Source organism: Euleptes europaea, chromosome 11 (assembly GCF_029931775.1).
Source record: "Euleptes europaea isolate rEulEur1 chromosome 11, rEulEur1.hap1, whole genome shotgun sequence".
In the NCBI taxonomy this organism is placed as follows: Eukaryota; Metazoa; Chordata; class Lepidosauria; order Squamata; family Sphaerodactylidae; genus Euleptes; species Euleptes europaea.
This window is the reverse complement of record NC_079322.1, coordinates 6,197,059-6,217,275: the sequence shown is the minus strand read 5'-3', so window position 1 is coordinate 6,217,275 and position 20,217 is coordinate 6,197,059. Positions and strand designations below refer to the sequence as shown.

At 44.4% G+C, this 20,217-nt stretch overlaps 1 protein-coding gene across 3 annotated transcripts in view; it reads right to left on the bottom strand.

The window, feature by feature from the left end:
* Nucleotides 1-10,761: 10,761 nt before the first annotated feature.
* The window catches only part of G3BP2 (G3BP stress granule assembly factor 2), a 63,473-nt gene continuing 54,017 nt past the window's right edge, over nt 10,762-20,217 (bottom strand). For all 3 annotated transcript variants that reach the window (XM_056857295.1, XM_056857296.1, XM_056857297.1), the window contains 4 exons: nt 16,450-16,552; nt 12,150-12,278; nt 11,894-12,012; nt 10,762-11,034 (listed from right to left, as the gene is read on the bottom strand). In XM_056857295.1, the coding sequence (XP_056713273.1) occupies nt 10,762-11,034; nt 11,894-12,012; nt 12,150-12,278; nt 16,450-16,552 (624 nt within the window). The remainder of the gene's footprint in view (nt 11,035-11,893; nt 12,013-12,149; nt 12,279-16,449; nt 16,553-20,217) is intronic.

The window sequence follows — 20,217 nt, the reverse complement described above, 5'->3', positions numbered from 1 at the left end:
CCAGTCCAAATTCTCACCGTGGTTTAAACAGATTAAAAGGGATCATGTCAGAGCTTCATACCTGGTCAGCATCCCCTTCCATTACCTCAGAATAGCTTTTACCTCCCTCCGGTTTCAAACTATGCCAACAGCTTTGTTAGCGGGACATTACACACAAAGATCACAGGCCTCTCGCCTATGTATGTGTGGAGCCACAGTTCCAGAGGACCTAATGAATTACACCTTATTCTGTCCTCTTCACACAAGAGCCCAGATCTAGATTTTCATGGCATTTCTAAAGGCCTTACATTTGTTTTCAAATCCAGAGAAGCTGCTCTTTCTCCTGTCACAATTCAATCCTGATGTTTCCTACAAAGTGTCATTCTTTGCTTTAGCAGCCAAGAAAATCTGGGCTAAAGCTGTTTTTAATCAGGGTGTTTAACATATATATAATTACTAGCTTCTTGGGGGTCAGACTGTTCTAATGGTATTTGAATGCCATTTGAATGTTTTGTATGATAAATTGTGATGGCCTTTGACCACAAACAATAAACTTTTATCGTATCGTACTATCATATCAAGGAAGACCAAACTGGTTTCATTACTAAATAGTTTATAATATACTTAGAACTCTTACTATTATAAGCCCTGTCAAATAGGTGACAAGGAGGCAATTCTTCACTCTTTAGAGTACCTGTTTGATCGCTTAGAGGTACCAGAAGACTGGAGGCGGGCAAACGTTGTCCCCATCTTCAAGAAGGGGAAAAAGGAGGATCCGGGTAACTACCGAACCATAAGCTTGACTTCTATACTGGGAAAAGTTTTTGAACAATTCATCAGTCAGTCAGTCCTTGAGCATTTAGAAAGGATGGATCTGATTACTAAGAGCCAGCATGGGTGTCTCAAGAACAAGTCATGTCAGACTAATCTTACATCCTTTTTTGAGAAAGTTACTACCTTGCTGGATCAAGGGAATGTTGTAGACATAGTTTATCTTCATTTCGGTAAGGCTTCTGATAAGGTTCCTCACAATATTCTTGTTGACAAATTGGGAAAATGTGATCTAGATCCTGTTAGGTGGATCGGTAATTGGTTGACAGATTGCACCCCAAGAGTGCTTGATAATGGTTCCTCATCAACTTGGAGAGGAGTGACTAGTGCAGTGCCTAAGGGATCTGTCCTGGGCCCTTTATAAATGATTTGGATGAAGGAATAGAGGGGTTGCTTATTAAATTTGCAGATGATACTAAATTGGGAGGGGTAGCAAATACAGTAGAAGACAGAGCCAGGATACAGGATGATCTTGACAGGTTGGAGAATTGGGCTAAAACCAATAAAATGCATTTCAACAGAGATAAATGTAAAGTTCTGCATTTAGGTAGGAAAAAACCAATGCATAATTATAAGATGGGGAAGATTTGTCTGAGCAGTAGTGTGTGTGAAAAGGATCCTGGGGTCTTAGTAGACCAAACACTGAACATGAGTCAGCAGTGTGATGCGGTAGCTAAAAAGGCAAATGCGACCTTGGGCTGCATCAACAGAGGTATAGTGTCAAGATCATGCAAAGTGATGACATTGCTTTACTTTGCTCTGGTTAGATCTCGCCTAGAGTATTGTGTTCAGTTTTGGGCACCACAATTTAAGAAGCATGCAGACAAGTTGGAATGTGTCCAGAGGAGGGCAACAAAGATGGTGAGGGGTCTGGAGACCAAGTCCTATGAGGAAAGGCTGAAGGAGCTGGGTATGTTTAGCCTGAAGAGGAGAAGACTGAGAGGAGCTATGATGACCATCTTCAAGTACTTGAAGGGCTGTCATATGGAGATGGTGCTGTGTTGTTTTCTGTTGCCCCAGAAGGTCGGACCAGAACCAACGGGTTGAAATTAAATGAAAAGAGTTTCAGTCTAGACATTAGGAAGAATTTTCTAACAGTCAGAGCAGTTCCTCAGTAAAACAGGCTTCCTCAGGTGGTGGTGGGCTCTCCTTCCCTGGAGGTTTTTAAGCAGAGGCTAGATGGCCATCTGTCAGCAATGCTGATTCTATGACCTTAGGCAGATGATGAGAGGGAGGGCATCTTGGCCATCTTCTGGGCATGGAGTAGGGGTCACTGGGTGTGGGGGAGGTAGTTGTGCACTGTGCAGGGGGTTGGACTAGATGACCCTGGTGGTCCCTTCCAACTCTATGATTCTATGATTCTTACAATTTATTGGTTCCAATATCTGCAATTATTGCACTTGTTCCAGACACCAGCTATCCCACAAAGTTTTACTAAACCATTGACAAAATTTGAGACACTGATACTAAACAGACAAACTTATTGGCGAGGTAGCATTACTGTCCTTATCAACCTCCCTGAAGAAGTGTAGGTGAAATGGGGCTGCAGAGCAGAATCAGGCAGTTCTCCCCCCCCCCACTTCCCCTCCAAACCCCGCCCTGCCGGACACCCCTGTCCCTGCCACGAGTGGCTCTGGGGGCTCTTGAACACACGAAGCTGCCTTCTATTGAAACGGTCCAGCAGCCGCTCTCCAGGGTCTCAGGTAGAGGCCCTACCTGCCCGGTCCCTTTAACTCAGGGGTGGGGAACGTCAGGCCCGGGGGCCATATAAGGCCCTCGAAATCATTTGGTCTGGCCCTTCAAGGGTCCTGGTAGATCTGTAGCTCAGAAGGATGCTGCCCTGCCTGAATCAGCTGGGGACACCAGAGCTCAAAAGCGAGTCGCTCTATGTGGCAGACACTCGGAGCCGTCTCCGATCGTGCCTCTTGGCTAAATGTCTGACCAAATAGAGCAGGCTAATTTTTAAGTTGATAATTTTGTATGGCCCCCGAATGATATTATAAATATCCAAATGGCCCTTGGCAGAAAAAAGGTTCCCCACCCCTGCTTTAACTGGAGATGCTGCTGGGGATTGGACGTGGGACCTTCTGCATGCCAAGCAGAGGCTCTACCACTGAGCCACGGCCCTCCAAAATTATAATGCATTGATCACATGAAGCTGCCTTATAATGAATTGGCAAACATCTTGGCCCACTGAAGTCAGCATTGCCTGCTCAGACCGGCAGCGGCTCTCCAGGGTCTCAGCCAAAAAAGGGTCTTTCCCACCCGCCGCCTGCCCGGTCCCTCTCACTGGAGCTGCTGCTGCCGCCGGGGATTTGGCACCTGCTGGGACCTTTTGCCTGCCGAGCAGCGGCTCTCTGCCACCCAGCCGCCGCCCCTCTGCCAGCCAGGCCGGCCTTTTCTGGGCCCGCGCGCGGGGGGGGGGGAGGGGCTGCGAGCAGCGGCGCGGTGTCGGCCGGTGCGTGCGGAAGTGGGGGGGGGGGTAGGTGGGCCGCGTCCAGCGGGGCAGTCGCGGGGGGGGGGGGGCGCCGCCGCTCCCTCCGCCCGCCGCCTGGGGGGGTAGGGTTGCCAATCTCCAGGTGGTGGCTGGTGACCCCCCGCTATTGCAACTGGTTTCCAGGCAACAGAGATCAGTCCACCTGGAGATAATGGCCATCCCGGAAGGTGGACTCTATGACATGATGTGCCCCACTGAAGCCTCTCTCCTCCGCCCCGCCACCCCTCGTGTCGCCGCGCCGCTTACCTGTCGCGGGGCTCCTGCGCCACACCGCCACCGCCGCCACCGCCGTGGAAGGCCGAGGCCCGGGCGGTTGCCAGGGCGACGGCCGCTCAAGCACCCGGCCGAGCAGCACTGCGCCTGCGCGGCGCCTGAACTAGCCCGCCTTTCCCGCCACGAGCCCTGGAGAAGCAGCACGGAGGGAGGCGTCAGGTTCTTGAAGCGCCAGAGCCTGTAACTTCCAGCTGCTGCTTTCTCGGTTTTGATTTTTTTGTTTGTTTACAGGCATATTATTTATTTAAAACAGTAACATTTTGTATTTTTCCGTTTTAAAGCATATCCAAGAAGACTTTCCAGATTCCCACCCCCAGCAGTGCTTCGTGTGCCCCCCTAAATCTTCCTGAAGGTCAGAAGGTTCTCTGGAGGCTCACAATACAGCTGGGGTCTCCAGCGTGGTGCCTGTGGGAGCCCTGGCACCCGCTGACACCTCTTTTTTTTTTTTTAATAAACGTTATTACTTACATAAACACTACATATGTACATAAAATTGTGGGGGGAGAGAAACAAAAATTATCAATAAAAATTAGATACCGTTACAAATAAAAGTAATGATAAAAGATAACGATCTCAGCTACACAAATTAAAGACAGCAAAAACATTACTTGTCTTCCTCTCCACATTCTAGATTTTTGGAAGTTTTTTCCATTCTGGAGATTATTGGGATCCAGACAGCATCTAAATCTTTCATATCTTTTATCATTTCTATAATAGGTCAGCTTAATTAATACGTAAGGCTTTCTCAGTTTTGACAGTAATCAGGCCAGGACTTACTGACACAGGATGTGCCCTTTAAAGGAGGTGTGTGTGGAGAAAGTAATTGTACCATATCTGTACACTCAGGTATCCGGCATTTCCCACATCCAGAAGCACTTCTGTATTTTGATCAACGCCAGCTCAAAGACTCACACAAGCTGCGGATGCCCACTCGATGTTGGGGAGGGGGCGTGGCTCGGTGGCAGAGCCTCTGCTTGGCATGCAGAAGGTCCCAGGTTCAATCCTTCATGTGTCCATGTGTTCAAGAGGGGTCTTACCAAATAAAAGAATAAATAATAATAAAAACCCAACACACAGGTAAAAGGCATTTTAAAGCAGCATGCAGCCAAAACAACTAGATGGCCATCTGATTCTTTGAACTTTGTAAGGAAATAAGTACAGGAGTGACACAGCATGTAAACAAAGTGCAAAAAAATAGTCTATTAGTGAGCTACCAACATGACATCACATAATACAATGTTCTACAATCTATACATAAATATCCTATGCCTGCATAGTCAAGGCAGAAAGTATCCCCTTTTCACCTGAACTTCAGGATCATACCTACCTGATAATATTGGAGAAATTATATGCAAGAACTTTCAGCCCCCCCCCCCATAGCTACAGTAACACTAAAGGAAGAAAATAAAAGGTGCAACTGCAAAGTAAGTGTCCAATTAAACGTTTGTAGCATCCTTTAAAAATATTCAGTTCTGTAATGAACATTTTTGTACTTGGATATTGTTCTACAATGGTCTCAGTGTTCAACTATCCTAAGCATTTGGACATTGTAATCCTACTAAGGATTTCAAAAGAAAAGATATTTTACCTTGAAGGGTAGATGGTGCCAGTGAAAAACAAAGCACCAGGTAAGAATACAGGGCCCTCCTCCTCTCTTGGTGGGAGTGAGGCCAAGAAGAATAAGATAACCCACTCCTTTCCCCAAACACCAGTTATCGGTCTTCGGTTGCTAAGATAAGCATGATCTTGGTCAACATCTAACAGTTGCAAAAACTGAACAAATACAGTGGTGCTCCTTTAATTACATTCATTTTTATAGATTAATAAATATGGAACTTTGACTGAAAATTGTGCAGCTGAAAGGAAGAAAAGTCTTCTCATGGTGCTGGTAGACTTTTTTTAAACAGTTACAGATTTGATTGGGGCTTATGAAGATATGACAGTTTCTTTGATAGATGTGTGTGTTAAGTGCCATCAAGTCACTTCTGGCGAACCTATGAATTAATGACAAAGTACAATAGCCTCTGTTTAATCATTTTAGCTTCTAAGGAGATAAAAGACTTGATTTGATCTAGACCCCAACACTGCTTTTCAGATTAATCTTTCTTCCTGTCAGCTTTCTTCATTGTCCAACTTTCACACCCATACATAGTAATGAGGAATACTATGCATTGAATTATCTTGATTGCCAGTGACGCATCCTTACTCTTCAAAATCTTTCCTAACTCCTTCATGGCCGTCCTCCCTAGTCTCAATCTCCTTCTGATTTATTGGTTGCAGCCTCCCTTTTGGTTGATGATGGAGCCAAGGAATAAAAAATCTTTAACCATTTCAGTTTCATTGTCAGCCTTACAGTTGTGTAATACCCCTGTAGTAATTACTTTTGTCTTCTTGATGTTCACCTGCAATCCTGCTTTGGCACTTTTTGCTTCAACCTTCATTGCTAGTTGTTCAAAAGATGATTACATCGTAGAGGCATACCTCGCTTTATTGCGCTTTGCAGATATTGCATTTTTTTAGTCAGCAGCCAGCAACCCTCCATCAGCAAAAAGATTACGACTCGCTGAAGGCTCAGATGATAGTTAGCATTTTTTAGCCTTAAAAAGTATTTTTTAATTAAGGCATGCAGTTTTTTATTGGCAGAATGCTATTGCACTCTTAATAGACTACAGTAAACGTAACTTTTATATGCTCTGGAAAACCAAAAAAATTTGTCACACTTGCCTTTATTGCGATGTTTGCTTTAATGCGGTGGTCTGGAACCGAACCCGCGATATCTCCGAGGTATGCCTGTATTAGTAATATTTATAAAATGCAAGCTCATGTAAGTAAAAATTTTTTTTTATATATGCCACTTTTCAGTCAGCAAAAGCTCAGGGGAAGTAAATTGGTGATGAGGTGGCACTGGAAGGGTGGGTGTCTTTCAGGCTATGGGCCCCCCAATAAAGATTCCACCTGCTTCCCATGAACCTGACCCAAACAATGTGTCTAATTTTGTACTTGTACATACATATGTGTTACAACAGAAGGCACATCTGATGAAGTGGGCTGTAGTTTACAAAAACTTCACATTACAATCAATCTTTAGTAAGTAAATCAGTAAGAAATCTATTCCCGTCTACCTAGCACAAAAGCAAGGAGAAATTTATTGTGTAGTGGTGCTAGATGAGAAGTACTGGGATCACTGGGATTGGTTTTGCTGGCGTATTTTATAAAAAGATCATGTCATTTGTCATATAACGTAAAGCTTAATGTTTACAGTAGCAAAGCAGAATTTCAGAGGAGATTTGATATATTACTAATACAACAATAAACCATTGGCTAAACTGTGTTTAATTCTAATTAAGGGGGGTTAGAGAAAGGGTTCTAACTTCTGTTCCACATGTGTAACCGCTAGGACTGATTAACATTCAATTACCATGAATGTAAGGTTCGGGGGGAGGGAGCATCCTTTTACTAGTTTCATAGATTATGGGGAAATATTAACGCCTCCTCTGCTTCTGGCCATATTAACAAGGGGTTTCCTGCTACACTACCATTAAACACATTATAGATTGCCAACCAGGAAAGAGAAGGAGTTGGAGACTAAGCCTGACAAATAAGGGGGGAAATTAGAAGGGAGGGGGAGAGAAATGAAGGCATGTCATGAAAGGAAGAGAACAAAATGGAGAAAGTGTGGGAAAGGGAAAGAAAAGAAGGAAAGATGAAAGGTTGTTTTATTTTCTACAACACACTAACATAGATTTGGATAAGCAGACAAAACTATAGAACTGGGTGGAAGAAAAGGAAGAAAGAGACTGCTGGAAACAACAATCTTGCTAGGAGGTCACAACCTAGCAATGTCTCTATCAGCCAAGAACTGTGCTGGCTGGTCTTGGCTGATGGCTTTAGCAGGATATGTGAGCATTCGTCTCCTCACAGTAAACTTTGCAAAAAGCCCCCCAGAGCACAAAGCAGAGTGGCTGTTATTTACTGTGCGCTGCCTTCCCTGTACCCCTAGTGGCTCTGCAGTACAGAACCGCATTAGAAGTAAAATAAATTGGATGCATTCTGAATGCAATATGATGCTGACTTCAGGAGCCCTTCAGCTGACTTGGGCCTGGGAACTTTGTCCCCACCCCCGTCATGGGCCCTGCTTTTAGGATAGAGAGTAGCATTATGAAGAAGGTTCAATATCAAGAGAAGGGAAGAGATGACCGGGGTTTCTGTTTGGATTCTATAAGGATGATTCTCGTTCTCTGTGCCAACAGAAAATCTGGGGCATGGTAGTGAGAAAAACAAGTAAAACAATTTATTGGAAGCTATACTGTCACCATAAGAGTCACAGCCCATATCCTCAGAGAAACTGTTGTGTAAATAGACAGTGCAGAAGGAAAATGACCACTAGTTTCAACACCAGCAAATTGGCATGGGTGACAACATAATCAAGACAAAGGTGTTTGAGGATCACACATCTCCAAACCCATGAAGCTGCCTCACTGCAAGTCAGACTGCTGTTTTTTCAAGGTTAGTATTGTTGGCTCAGGCAGAGGCCTTTCATACCACCTGCTACCTGGAGATGCCAGGGAATGAACCTTCTACATGCAAATCAGGTTCTCTGTCACAAAGCCACACCCCCTCCCTACCATCACCTTTTAATGTAGAACATGGTCACCCCAGCCTGTACCCACTGAGAGAGAATTCAGAACCAATGGTGAATGCTGCAGACATCAGTAGTTTATTGGTATGTTTAGTCAAAACACATCAAAAATGGAAACTTAAAAAAATACTTCCCACCTGCAACAATTAAACTAGACTCTACTAGCATATAATGCTTAACACATTACAGCAATGAAGATGGTAGTCCATGGTCTTACCTACTAAAGCCAAAATGGTTAAAGCTAAGTTTGTTGAAATTGGGTGTAACTGAAATACTGCCCACCTCAACAAATTAGCAGTTTAACAGTAATGGTCAAGAAGTTCTGTTGCTTTTTCTTCTAGAAGTACATTTATTGAAAAGAGGACAAAAATACTATGAGTCCACAGTATAGTCGGTGAACAAGTCACCGTGTAAACTTCTGTGTACACTTCCAATATGGTCATTTCATAGCATTTAAAGAAGCCAGCCAGAACGTGAAATGGCTGCACAGCTCCTTTAATTGTTAAGTCACGTGATGATTCTACCTGTGCTCTTTGCCTTAACTGTATTCATAGGAGGTGGCTGGGCAATAAAACAGCACTCAAAGGTCCAGGGACACCAACACCCATCAGCAAAACCGCTGATTGAGCACGGCAGTTTCAAGGCAGCTTCCAAGTTCAGCCAAGCTCATGGCTGGGGGTGAGAGGCGTTCAAGAGCAACACTTCCATGTGTCACTGGAAAATGAAATGGCTCAACACAAAATCAGACCAAATATATAAAAAATTTTTTTTTAAAGGAAATTGAGAAGTGTGTCCTAGATAGTGTGTTAAAATAGTGCAAGACTTACCATCAAACATGGAAGACCTCAATTCTGGGTGTGTGTGTGTGTGTGTGTAGGTGTGAAAGATACAAACTTAGTTTCTCCCCAACACACAGGAAAAAGGTTCGACTTCAACCAAAAGCCGCCTACTGTTGCAATGAGGAAATACTTCTTTGCTGCGGGTGATTTTGTTGCACCAGAAAGTGAGGTCTTCCATGCTTAGAAGTAGCTTTGAGTAGTCACAGACTTTTGCCTCTCCTCCTCCAAAGTAAGCCTGATGCTGGCTGAGCTTTCCAACGTGATGTGAAGCTGGGGAGAAGCGATTGCTACATTTGCAGTTTTCTGGAATGTGCTATCTGTGCAAACAGGAACCTGGAAATAAGCAAACCCCTCACCAAAATGCAAGAGTCCACAAGTAAAAAACACACAAGATGGGGCCATCACCCCGTCTTTTACAAATCTGAGCCACAGGGGCTTGAAAGTCGATTCGAGGGTTGTGCAAAATGGGTGTTCGTTCAGAAACTGGAAATACCCCATCGCTGGAGCTGTGATGCTGCCTAATGAAAATTGGGGTTAACAAGCTTTAGGCTCAACATATATGAATCAAGGTACAAGTTGATTAAGTCTGGACTATATGCAAAACCACACACTCGCTCCTCTAACTCCACGTGGTTACTACACTTCATAGTTCCTTCCTGCCAAAGCTAGAGAAACTTGTTAACTGCAGAGCTAAGCAAATATTCCAGTAATGTTTCATTTTTAAACACACTGCAATTTTTATACAATGATTATATAAACATTTTTACAGCTGTTAAGATTTTACAGCACAGCCAGTCAGACACTATTCTGTACAAAACCACCAGCAAGACTGGAATGATGTATTTAATAGAAGGCACCGTCATGCTTACATTACTCAGAACCTCAAGACAGTTAAGACTCTCTCTCTCTCACTGTACGTGGCTCACGGGAAAGGAACAGGGAGGAGCGCGTTGAGCAAGCGACCATCCCTGCACGGGAGAGAGGCAGGGAGCGCTAAGGTTTATCCTTCAGGACTATGATTCCTGAAGTTTTTTTTACATTTGCATTTACAGCTAAATGGTTTCCTTCTGGAACATACTTGTAGTTTCATTAAGGGTTGTTGACACACACAGATTGGTCACAGCAAGCAGCACAGATGCCTGCATCATTTCACAAGCTATTTTTTTTCTTGCTGCTTTTGACAAATGTCAACGTTAATATGAGTCGAGTACCCATTAGTGCATTTGAGTTCATAAAAAACACATGTTTGTCTGGAGCCAAGTGTCCTAAAAGGGGAAAAGGCAAGCATCTCCAACTGCACAGATTGCACTGCTTGTGTTTCCAACAGCATGAGGCAGAAACAGTAACACTTAGGATGCGCAGCAGAGGGGTTTTTGTTCTTTACTGAAACTGAAAGGTACTGAAAGGACCTCATCTCAACTGGGCATGCCCTTCAAGTCCATTTTTGTTGCAGAAAGTTTAAATGGTCATTTCTCAGTCTTTAATCTCAAGTGTAAATTTATAAATTAACAGTGTGACTTCTTTGCGAAACTGGGGAAAGGAATGTCCACTTCAATTTTACTGGTAACCAAAGGAGGTTTTCTCACATCAAAAGAAATGATCAAAAAGGCTGTGTTACATTCCAAAGCCAAAAATTAACAAGAATGCAAACACGACGAATAATGCTTCATTGCCAAGACTGCCTGCCAACAGCGGGGTCTTGTTCAGCGACGTTGACCTGTGTATCGGCCCTCCATCTGCCCAGCTCCTCTTCCAGAGCCCAGCTTCTGGGCCAGGCTGCCCCTCGGAAGCGGCCCTCTCCCGTCGCGGTCTCGCATCATTCCTCCACCCACTATTCCACGGGGGCCCCCAGGCCCTCGGTCATTACGGCGAATCTCTCTGCGGTCATCGCCGCCGCCTCGCGTTTCTCTCTCGCGAGCAGCTCGGGTCTTTTTCTCTTCTACATTCAAGCGCACTTCACCACGGAACATAATTGGCTTGAAGGAAGGGAAACAAAAAGTTGGTGAGGAACGCTAGCTAGTTGAACAATATCTAAAATGGTTATTCAATACAAGATAGTCATATAATAATGGGGAGGAGCCACAGCCCAGAGGTAGAACACATGTTACATCTGACAGAAAATGTCTCTAGCAGCACGGCTGTGAAGGATGAGGCTTCTGGCTTTAGACCCTGAAGAGCTGCTACCAATCAGGCAAGACGGTTTACGGTCTGATGTGTAATAACATAGTTCAGATTGAAAATAGTGCATTTCTTTCCAGGAAGGGCAGAATGGCTCAAAGTGGCTTGAGTGGGGGAGACGGAGCTCATCTACCGGGGTCGGGGGGGGGGGAGAGCACTAATCAGGCCAAGCCCCGCTGAGCTTCAGGTTCTCCACTATCTGTGGCCAAATGATCCATGTTCAGTCTGAATTTAGGTGAATTGTGTACCCCTTCCGGTTTCCAGTTGAAGACTCTCATGTATAAAAAATCTGGCAACCGTCTCCTTAACAGTTCAGAGCTTTTGAAAATGCCTCTCCCACATCCAGTGTCCCCGACAATGCTCTTCTCCCACCCCCAAACCTGCACAGGTCTCAGGATCCTGCCCCTCTTTCTTACCGCCCTCCTTCTAAGATGCACCAGACTGTAACATCTCAAGCAGAAAGCTCAGTCAAAATTTAGCGCACGTACAGCGCTTGAGAACAATCAAGAGGCTGGTGTTACCCCTATGGGACCAACGGGGCGGAGAGTAAGCGGCTTGCCGAAGGCCCCCACATAGCACAGGCAAAAGCAGGGCCAGGGGCTTCCTAAAAAAAGTTCAGACTCAGTCAATGTAGTTCACTGACACCATGCTACTTACTTTTGCCAATAAGATTTTCTGAACTGGCTCACAATCATCAAACACCACAAAGCCAAAGTTTGGGAGTTTTCCTCCAACACCTTTAGTATTGATGCGAAGTTCTACAACATTCCCAAAGCCTATGGAGGAAAATGTACAGAATGTGTTGAATTTTTAAAAAAGGAGAATACATGAGGTGGTAACAGTGTTTAGGGATCCAGCATTCCTGGCCTCCTTCCTCCATCCCAAGAAGTTCCACCAAAGATTTTAAACTTACTCATAAAGAACTCTTTCAGTTCATTCTCATCTATGTCATGCGGGAGGTTTCCAACAAACAGCTGGTGACTATCTGGGTAACGAATTATTCGGCGATTATCTGATTCATTCTGATCCACGTCCCCTCGGCCTACATTAATTCAACATGCAGAACATCAGTTTTAATGATGTATGAAGTATATAACTGTACAGAGAAGAAAAACCCTTTACCCATAAGACATTTCTCTGTCATGTATGTTGTACATGTATTTATTCATTGTTGGGTTTATATCTCAGTCTATTCCAGCAAAAACCAGGCTCAGAGCGGCTTGCATTGTACCACATCATACAACAATACAAGTCCAATTATACTAAAATGCAATAAATATAATTTAACAGTTAAAACCCACAGTTCTGAAATCAGATGGTGCCCCTTACATCGGCACAAAGGTCAGCAGCCAGCCAGGAGAAGCAATCCGGGACACACCCAGACCCCTCTGTAGAACACACCAGGCAGGGGAAGGGAGCCCAGCGACAATGGAAACCGTTGCTGCCCTCACCAAGAGGCCTGGCGAAACATCTTGGTTTTACTGAGATATAATTTTTTTTTACTGAGATTTAAAAAACAATCTCTTAATTGTATAATGACAGGTTTTTTTTTTTTTTTTTTTTTTTGCAACACACTTCGTTCCAAGGAATCCTCGCCTTATTTAATCAGAATTTCTAGTAAACCTCACGGAAGCAATAAAAACTTCTACATTATGTTGCTATTAGTCAAATTTGTATCTTCCCGCATAATGCAACCTGCTCGCTCTTCTTGCTTTTTCATCACTGTACTGCAGTTAAATCTGACTTGAAAATGGGAAGCTGATTGGCTGCCAGTGGCAAATGAGCATCCCCAGACGACCAGGCTGGGAAACGTTATGTCAGTGGGAACAGAGCTAGTGGAAATTTGCTTTCAAGCAGCTGTATGTAACAACCTGCTTTTTGGGGTCCTCATGGATCAACAAAGGTGCAATTCAGAGCAATCTTTTTTAAAATGAAAAAGCAAAAATAGTGTTCTTTGGTTGTGATAGCAGTCACTTGATTTGGCTAGATACCGTTTAGGGCAAAGTAGAATACAACTTTTTTAACCGCACCAGCCGTATTTAATGTGATGAGCTTTCATTCTCTAGTGCATGCAGAGTCCCCTTCAGATGGGACAGCATGCCCCTCAGTTCACAGGCAGGGTGCCTGCACTTTCTCCCCTGGCCATCCCAAGCAGAGGAGCAGGAATTATGCAAGCAGCACTGAGAATGACTATTTTTTTCTGGGATTGTGCTGGCCAACGCCTTGCATTGCTTTTCAATGCAGTACACTGAGATACACAAAAGGTGCTCTTCTGATGGCATTCACAACAAAAGACAGGTGTGTTTCTGACTCAGAGAACAACAGAGACGACGACCCTGCTGTCAGAATACAGTTCCAGCAGACAAGTCCTGTGTGCCAGAGGAACGAATGCAAAAAAGTGTAGAATGAAGTGAGGCCTCCCCAAAATAATTTGTCGGGAGGAAGATGTTGTGCATTACATGATCTCACAAAGGAATACCTTGTTCGGGATACAGAAGCCACTCCTCACTTGTGCCGTGTCAAGCAGGGAGCAGAAGTGCAAATCCGCTCTGTTCAGACTTGGAGGGTTGAAAGTGGAGAGGTAGAATGCCCTGCCTGAAGTGCTCTTCTGAAACTAGGAGATAACAGGAGTCTAAAGTACTTGCAATTCGTTTGAGGGGTCCCATCGTAAGCACCAATATTTTCTCAGTGAACTGGAATCTTTGCTGCTATGTGTGGTTTTTGGAAGAAGGAGCTCCTTTTTGTGGCTAATGTATGCGTGTGCGCCATTAAGTCACAGCTGACTTATGGCAATTCGGAAGGGTTTTCAAGGCAAGAGTCATTCAGAGGGGGTTTTCCATTGCCTGCCTCCTCACGGGCTGAGTTTGGAGAGAACTGTGACTGGCCCAAGGTCACCCAGCGGGCTTCATGTGGCAGAGTGGGGAATTGAACCCTGTCCTCCAGATTAGAGTCTTCCGCTCTTAACCACTACACCACGCTGCCAGTACAGGCATGTCAAGGCCAGTGGCTGCAATCAGACAGGCCGAGCATGCTCAGTTCCTCCCAGGTCCTCAGCTATTTGCAGCACTGCGGGTGCTCTTGCCTTGTCTGGGTATATTGCAGAGTCTTTCACAGTCTCACAGCTCCTTTCTTCTAACTCGAATCTAATTTTGCCCACCTTTTTTGGAGCCTTGTTAAACCCAATGCAAATTATGGGCAAAGGACTTTAGGTGCTGCTATCATTTGCTTCTATCACTTGCTTACAAAAGCCTTATTGCAGGTGCCACGCTTCCTTCCCGAGAGAGGGGATTTCAAAGTATGGGAAAGCAGCTGGCAAAGCTCTCCTGTGGGCGCCAAGCAGCCTCTCCCATGAGATGGCCGGTTCTCCCTATTCACTGCATTCAGGCAGGTGGATACAAGTGGAGGTGGTCCTTCAGCTACTCCTGACCCACCGCTTAGGGTTTTAATGGTCCATGCCAGCACTTTTGAACTGAGCCTGGACAAACTAGCAGCCAGTCTAGTTGACATATTACCAATTTTATAGGATCACTCCAGTGAGTTTGCAGAAGGGATCCTTGCCACCCCACTCTGAAGCAAATGTAGTTTCAGAGCCAATTCCAAAAAGCAGCCCCCACCTTTAAACTAACCTGGCTGTTCCTAAAGCAAATGGGACTGAAGGCTTCTGCACTTCCTCTGGCAACAGTCAGGGCACCAGCCTAGGCGGTGAAAAATCTGGGCTCAACCGAAGGGGTTCAAAGGAGGCAAATAACAGAGATATTCCTTCCTAGAAGCTGAGGTCTTTATTTTGATGGATTCATGACAAAGGTGAGCCTCCTTCCCTAACTGAGTTCAAGACGCGGACACTTGTCAAAGCAAAACTCACATCTGATATAAGCAAAACGGCATCACTACAGAAAAGTAAGCCTTATCCAATTATTGCTTAACAACTCAACATTGCACCAAATGAGAACCAAGCAGACAACATTGCCCGCTTCCTCTTTCAAGACCCTTAAGACAAATTCTTAAACCTTTCTGAGAATCCCACTAAGTTGTTTGTCCCACACTAAACTGGCATAATTTTTTTGGCTTAAATAATTGCAAGCAAAGTGTTAATACTGCTGACGAGCCTATTTTAACCTTTGACCTAAGTAGGGTACGGGTTAAAAAACATTCTTTCCTTACTTAACAACCATTTTGATACTTATAGATGCTTAAAAGCGCATGGCTATATATTTCTCTTACTGCTTGCTTCAGCATTCCAGTATGGCTGGCTCTGACCATATTACTTATTTTACATATAGTCCCACCTGTCTGACTAAAATTCACAGTGGGTAGCCGTGTTAGTCTGTCTGCAGCAGTAGAAAAGGGCAAGAGTCCAGTAGCACCTTAAAGACTAACAAAAATATTTTCTGGTAGGGTATGAGCTTTCGTGAGCCACAGCTCACTTCTTCAGATACCCTACCATACCAGAAAATATTTTTGTTAGTCTTTAAGGTGCTACTGGACTCTTGCCCTTTTTTACTACTGTCTGACTAAAGACACCTCTCCATCTGTCCCATTAAAGTGTTTATTTCGGGTCCCCAACCTTCTTCAATCTGCGGTCATTCCTAGAATTTCAAGGAAGGACTCGAGAAGGTCTGGAAAGGCAGCGCACACATCTTCCAAAGAGAGGGTGCCATCAAAGAAGGAATGAATACTTCTAATAAAGCACTGTGGGGGGAGACAATATTAATGTTTTGCCAAACCTTTTGCTCTGCAAATGTTCTAAGAAAAAAAGACTGAAACGCACAATTATATTGTTTATTACGGTTAAGCTAGGAAAACCTCTAACAGGTGCAAGAAACACAGAATCCCCCCCCCCCGTCATTCTGGACCCAAGTCACTCACTCAGGGCTTTAGAGGCCAATGGCAGCACTCCGAATTGATTCTCAAAACAACTTAGCCACCAGTGTAGGTGGTATATTGCCAGTTTTATAGGATGTAGGCACATGCGCAGGGGCAACATCCACATTTGCAGGGGGAAGATTGCAGCAAGGAACAGGACGTGCAAATAACCCCTGAGCAGGTTCTTTATCCCATCATTTAGCCACAGAGCTCTTACAAGAGGCTTTCACATTCAGGATTTAAACCTGTTGAGGTTAAGGTGGGTCATCAAACCAGATGAACAACCTGCACACCTAAAGGTAAAAACTCTTCGTAAAAGCAAAGAAGTTATGTTGAAAGAAACAGTTTACCTGGTCTGGGCCCCCTCGAAGGAAAACCTGGTCTCTCTCTCGGACGTTGTTCACGCACGCGAAGTGGTTGGGATTGGGTTTCAGGCTTTGTTTCCACTCTTTGCTGGAACAAAATAGTATACTGGTCACCAAAATCCTCAAGGAAACTTACTGAAAGCAGCAAAAGTCAGAAATGCAGAACGACTGCTTCTTTTGTGCAGTGGGAAAAATATTCACTTATTTGTTCCTCTGTATCAATCCAGGACTGTAGGGCTTGCTGCTCTACTAGTAAACAAACAAAAGATCTGCTGAACCCAACTGTGAAATCAATCTTATACATACTGGCAGGGATCTAAAGCACCACATGCTACATTCTATTCATGCTTTTCGGCTTCCCTCTTCCAGAATCAGCCTCCCCCCACATCCTTTCAAAGCCCTTTCGAGGTTACAGCTCGATTCAAGTCCAGCAGCACCTTAGAGACCAACAAGATTCTTGGTATATCAGCTTTTTAAGAGTTAAAGCTCTGACAAAGGAAGCTTCGACTCTAGAAAGCTTCTACCCTGAAAATCCTGCCGGTCTCTAAGGTGCCAGGAGACTCAAATCAAGCTCTTCTATGGCAGACCAACACAGCTATCCTCTGGAACTTACCAAGATGGGGGGGGGGGGGGACTTCTCAGGAAGGCACAAGGATACCTCACACCTCTCTGGCATGTCAGTGCTTTCTGCTCAAACACTGGGTGTGGAAGGGGGGTGGGTGGATTCCAGTCATTAAGAATACCAAAACACAGAAGCTAATAAATTAATGGGCTACACAGTTCATCTCAAGTTCAACACTACCTTGCAAGGCAGCCCCCCCCATTTCTTTTGAGATTGAAACACCTTTGTACAGTAACAACCAACTAAGTATAAAGAGAAACCTGTATTCTGCCTTGGTCCTTCCAGAAAAATTGCTATGCAAAACTCCTAACTGCCCTTTTGTTAATTTTAAAGCCTACTTTTAGAACAAACAGAGAATGAATCTTATCCAAACAATCAGCAAGCCAGGGACTGGTCCTTGCATTCAACCCCTTTCAAGTGGCAGGCTGAGCATGGAATCCCTGCATGGAATTCAGTGGGCCAGCTTCGATGCCCAGAGAAGCTGAAAGGACGATGATGGGAGCCGCCCCACCCCCACCGTGGCCTCCGAAGCCAGCAGGGCTCTCCTTGACAGACAGGACGGCCTGGAGACCAGCGGGCCTGGGGCCCTTTGTGCCTGTGTGGCACATTCCTGGCAGGAAGCACATGCGTCCTCTTTATGCCCTTCACCCAAATATACTAAGCAACAGACATGGCCGTCAGACAATGGTGGTTTTCCCTCCACGCTGCCAGCAGCAGTTGAACAAAATCCACGTAACACCTTTTATTAGGATCAAACAAATTGGCACAAAACACTGTGCAGAATTTGAAGACAGTCTTTTAACATCATAAGGTGATAAGCACCTAAGCCACTGGAGAAAAAAACCTACGTACACTATTCACAACTATCTACCAAACAGAATTAATAGCGGTGTGCTATGTGCCGTCAAGTCGCTTCCAACTTATGGTGATCCTAAACTACTATATACAAAAAGAGAATAGCTACATACACTAAAAAAATCCATAACCAGTAACCACAATTAAGAAGCCGAATACAAAGACCATGAAGTTGTAAGAGGTGCACTTCTACTACCTAAGTGAAAATGAAAAATCTCTCCATCAAATCTGTGTAAGTGTAAGAAGATATTTTATTAATATTTAATATTTAAAATATTAATATTTAATAATATTTAGGTTGGCAATGAGGAAATTGAAATTGTTTAAGACTTTCTATTCCTTGGCTCCACCATCAACCAAAAGGGAGACTGCAGCCAAGAAATCAGAAGGAGATTGAGACTGGGAAGGGAAGCCATGAAGGAGCTAAAAAATATTTTGAAGTGTAAGGTTGTGTCACTGGCCACCAAGACTAGATTAATTCATGCCATCATATTCCCTATTACTATGTATGGGTGTGAAGGCTGGACAGTGAAGAAAGCTGATAGGAAGAAAATACATTCCTTTGAAATGTGGTATTGGAGGAGAGTGTTACGGATTCCGTGGACTGCCAAAAAAACAAATCAGTGTGTTATAGATCAAATCAAGCCTGAACTGACCCTAGAAGCTAAAATGACTAAACTGAGGCTGTCGTATGTTGGTCATGTCATAAGATGACAAGAGTCACTGGAAAAGACAGTCATGCTAGGAAACGTTGAGAGCAGCAGGAAAAGAGGAAGACCCAACAAGAGATGGATTGACTCAATAAAGGAAGCCACAGCCTTCAATTTGCAAGATCTGAACAAGGCTGTCAAAGATAGGACATTTTGGAGGACTTTCATTCATAGGGTCGCCATGAGTCGGAAGCGACTTGACGGCACTTAACACACACACACACAAGAAGATATTTGATGGGAGGCAGAGCAGTTGTGGTTTCACCCAATATCGAACAGAATTCTACACTCTAGCAAACAATCATAGACTGAACTAGTGATACCACTTGTCAAGAACTCCTAGTCCAAGGAGTTCATGGGATGAGCAGTTAACATGCAAATTACAAAACTCTGAGGTGTGAATCCCCACTCCTCAGTCTAGGCAGCTGCCACCAGTCCTTTATCTACCCAAACAGCCAGAAGCCAAGGGTCAAGCTTCAAACCTTCCTGGGATTAAAGCCAACAAAGTCACCCCTGCAAGGTAGACCACTGGCAAAGTGAGTTTCACAAGAAAATAGCCAAAGCCAATCCAGGCCAAGGTATTGGGATTAGACTGAAGTCTCCTGAAGTCTGAAGACTGAAGTCTCCACAAGAGTGATTAAAATTGTGCGAGAATATTAATAAAAGATACAGTGAACAGTAAGGATTAAAATAAAGTTAATTCAAAAGGACTAACTACACAGTAAGAGCACAGGTTCAAAATACCAGAGGTTACCAACCAATCAACAACCAGAGCCCACTTCTCTCCAGGAGCAATCAGGCTTTCAGTCAGCAAGACTCCCGCAAGACAAGAAAGGACCAGAATCAGGGTCCAGAGTCCATGATTAGGAATCAAGCAACAAAACCAGAGTGAAGGCTCTGATCTATATGCTCAGGGTTCTGAGTTTGCCTGATGTAGCTTGACGAATCAGATGCATGGTCAGTGATGTCAACTGACCATGTAACCCTGTCACTGGCTACATGACTGGGGGTGGGGTCAGAAGAGTGTGATGGTATGACTCTCAACTGATCTGCAACTTAGCCCATCTCCCACCTCACAGGTTCTATTCCCACGATTTCATCTTTTTAACTGGATGGAATGTGGTCCTCGGCTTCCTATCCTTGACTGCTCGGAGGCCCTTTGCTCCCTCATTCCTGGCACCTGGGAAGGTGGATGGATTGTGTGAATACAACCATTCAAAAGAACAGCAGTTACAAGTAACCAAACTGCCTTCACTTCTTCATGGTCTCTGTGCATCATGAACAGAGAATGAAGTGCAACGTGTCCAAATAAAGCATCTGCCCCACATGCATGCTGATGGTGTCGTGTTACATGAAAGACCACTCGACCCAAGCCACCTGTCTATACAATTCAGGAAAAGGCACACCCCTGGTGAAAGCAGAAGATGTCGATACATTTTTGGTGCAGCGTCTTGCATCAAGAGGTGTTATGCCCAGTTCACAGTAGATTTGGATAGGGGAATAGGCACAGTGACTTAGGCATTGAGATGACACTGGCTGTCCTTTTTTATGGCGACAAACCTCACA